The 2,976-nt window shown below is 37.5% G+C and overlaps 1 protein-coding gene across 1 annotated transcript in view; it reads left to right on the forward strand.

Moving 5' to 3' along the window:
• Nucleotides 1-2,976, forward strand: part of LOC106103468 (PHD finger protein 14) — a 14,461-nt gene that overhangs the window by 8,577 nt on the left and 2,908 nt on the right. Inside the window, exons 15-18 of the mRNA XM_013283249.1 lie at nucleotides 2-64; nucleotides 415-1,198; nucleotides 1,734-1,841; nucleotides 2,275-2,365. Coding sequence (XP_013138703.1) covers nucleotides 2-64; nucleotides 415-1,198; nucleotides 1,734-1,841; nucleotides 2,275-2,365 — 1,046 coding nt within the window. The remainder of the gene's footprint in view (nucleotide 1; nucleotides 65-414; nucleotides 1,199-1,733; nucleotides 1,842-2,274; nucleotides 2,366-2,976) is intronic.

Genomic DNA, 2,976 nt, shown 5'->3' on the forward strand with positions numbered 1-2,976 from the left:
ACCACCTGCACTGCCTCAAGCCGCCGCTGCAGAGACCGCCCAAGAAGAGCAAACTATACGGATGGTAATTGAAACATGAAACATCTTTCTTACTTCATATATTGACTCGAAAATATACAACCATTCAGCTAAAAAATTAAAATAAAATTACGATCATTTTCGTGCGACTAAACAATAACTACACAAATAAGTGGTATGTAATGATTGTTTTCATTTATTCTTTATTTTTACATAAATTAACGTAAATGAACTGTGTATTGACACAGCGACGCCATAATAGATAAATCACTGGCTTCGACTAATAGCGTTGTGTTTTAGAAATTACAGTATATTATAAAAATTCTTTACAATTATGTTTTTTTGTAATAAAGAATACTTAAAACAAGTTTGGTCTAAAGTTCTATATTTTCACAGGCAATGCTCCGAATGCGATAAAACATCGGATTCCGAACCAGAAGTATTGGAAAAGAAGGTGCCCCGAAGATCGCGTATACGCTACAGTAAGGATGGCACCATCATAACGGAACCTCTGAGTCCCGCCGCCCTGCTCAACTCCCCGCCAGCTAAAAAAGCCCATAAAACAGAGAAATCGAAAACTAACGGCCTCGGAATACCGGAAAATATCTCTCCCATCAAAGTCACGATCAAACCTTTCGACTTTAGTAGCGACGGTCATGAAAATGTCGAGGTGAAATTGAAGAAAGAGAAGAAGGCGAAGTCCTCGAAGCAAAGAGAGTATGCCGCATCTGGCGGAGAAGAACATCCTATGAAGAAGTTGCACAAGCGCAGTTTTACTTCTCCCACTCTTACGAACACTCCTCTCATGTCGATAACGCCCATAGTCGCCGACAGTCCCAATGATTCTCACAACGAAAACTCTAATGCTTCTCTCACCAACGCCTCGGCGAAGAAGGAAGACGGCTACCTACCACAGAATCTCTCATTTTCTTCTCTACTCGGCGATGCAAAAGAGAGAGACTCGAAGACCATCGAGAGTTCGATAGAGAACACGCTCGCTAATCTCTCTTCGGACATCGCGACTTACAAAGCGAATAGAAAACGACGGAAAGAGAAGCACAGGTCCAGATACTCTCCCGACTTGTTGCGGTCTCCCTCTAAACCGCACAAACATAAGAGAAAAAAGAAGACGCAAGATATGGAAAATCCTGAAATGCCTCATCCACGAATCACTATCAAAGTACGCACGTTCTTAATCCTTAGCTTATAGAATTTTTATGCAGTTGGCTTTTTCTTATTTTTTGATAAGCACATTTTTTAATAATTTGCTATTATTTCTTGTAACTATTCCAGGTAAATTTGAAAAAGTTTGTGTTAAGATATGGTCCACAATATATAGAATTCTGGAAATCGATCCCACGACCGTTAGATCGGTAGCTCTTACCACAAACACTTGGCTATTTGCATTTCCTTGAAATTTCTAAAGTAGATGTTGTTGGCGATGCAATAATCCTTTTTATATTCTTATTTTTAAAATAAGAATGTTTATTTTTTTATTTATTCTTTTGTAAATATTTGAAGTATTGTTCGAGCAGATGTCACATACAACGCTAGGCTGAAATGTATATAATTATTTAATTTGTAAATTTTATTAAAAGTTGTTTTTGGTTTATTTCTTATTTATTTTACTCGCGCGTACCTTCTCGTACGAGATCGTCTCTTTCAGATATTGTATGTTTTTCTGCTTTCATTAGTAACTTTTTGAATAATTTCAGATCAAACCCATTCCAAAGCCGGATGGTTCGTTGGACACGCAGATGTTTTACGTCCCCACTGACAGCAACGACGGCCCGCCGCCCGCTGTCATGAAGAAAATATCCAAGGTATTTCAATGCTTATTGACTCCGAAATATCCAGTGCTAGCTGTTCGCGTGTGGATTCATCCACGTGAAAATATAAAAACTTTATTTTATTGTTTACATTTGTCAAATTATCAATAGCAAATGTCAAAATGACATAACATGACATGACAAACCTTAGTAATCTTTCTTTCTTGATGTTGGCAGCAACTTATGGTCTCTTTCCCACATTAAGGTTTTTATCCAATATGTTTACCCCTAAGTTTAATGGCGTGAAAATATATAGCCTAAAGTGTGACACAGGTGTAGGGCTTTTTATTAAAAAAAGGGTTATTCAAAAATATGCTGTAATTGCTGAGATCTTAGGCAACAAAGAAGTGTGTGTTTACGATTTATTATAATAGTATAGAAAACACATATATAAAGATAAATGTATTTATTTGAGTTTTCTTTGCAGCAAGTGATTCAAACGGCGATCAACCCGGAACCAGAAGCGGGCGGCGCCTCGCCCGCACAGCCACAGACTGATACTCTCATACCTATTGTAAGTTAATATGATATTAAATAGCTTAACATCCTTAGGAATTAAGTATAAGTCATTACTTTGTGTCGAACCTCATTTCGTCTATTTACGTAGATATTTGTTACAAAACTAAGCAACAAAATGTTCACGAAAACCATAAAATTTTTTCGTGAACCTTTCCTTTTCCACCCTTTTCTTAAGAGGAAAGGATGGGAAGGAAAAGTGGGGATTTGACGGTGGAGGAGACGCTTAGGAAGGGGAAATGTTCTCTTTATATGCATCTCCTCCTCCGTCAATGAAGGGTAGGCAACGCATCTGTAATTGCGGATGTTTATGAGCAGCGGTCGCTTTCCATTTCAATGGATTCAGGTGGCTGCTTGCTCGTTTGCCACCTTATACTATATAAAAAAAAATACCAAAGCTCTTGCAAAATGCCTTAGATAATTATTTAGTTCAATAAAAACTTGTACCTTATCATTTTAAGTAACTTTATTTTTCAATATGCAAACTGTCCGCGCGAAACTGAGAAAGGATCATTTGTTAACCAAATATATTGCTACCAGTCAAACTTTCTCGGTGAAATATTCAAACTTCACTTGGAAGTTGGTGAACCGGCGGGAAAGTTAGAAAAGTTAA

Source organism: Papilio polytes, unplaced genomic scaffold (assembly GCF_000836215.1).
Source record: "Papilio polytes unplaced genomic scaffold, Ppol_1.0 DF823731.1, whole genome shotgun sequence".
Lineage (NCBI taxonomy): Eukaryota > Metazoa > Arthropoda > Insecta > Lepidoptera > Papilionidae > Papilio > Papilio polytes.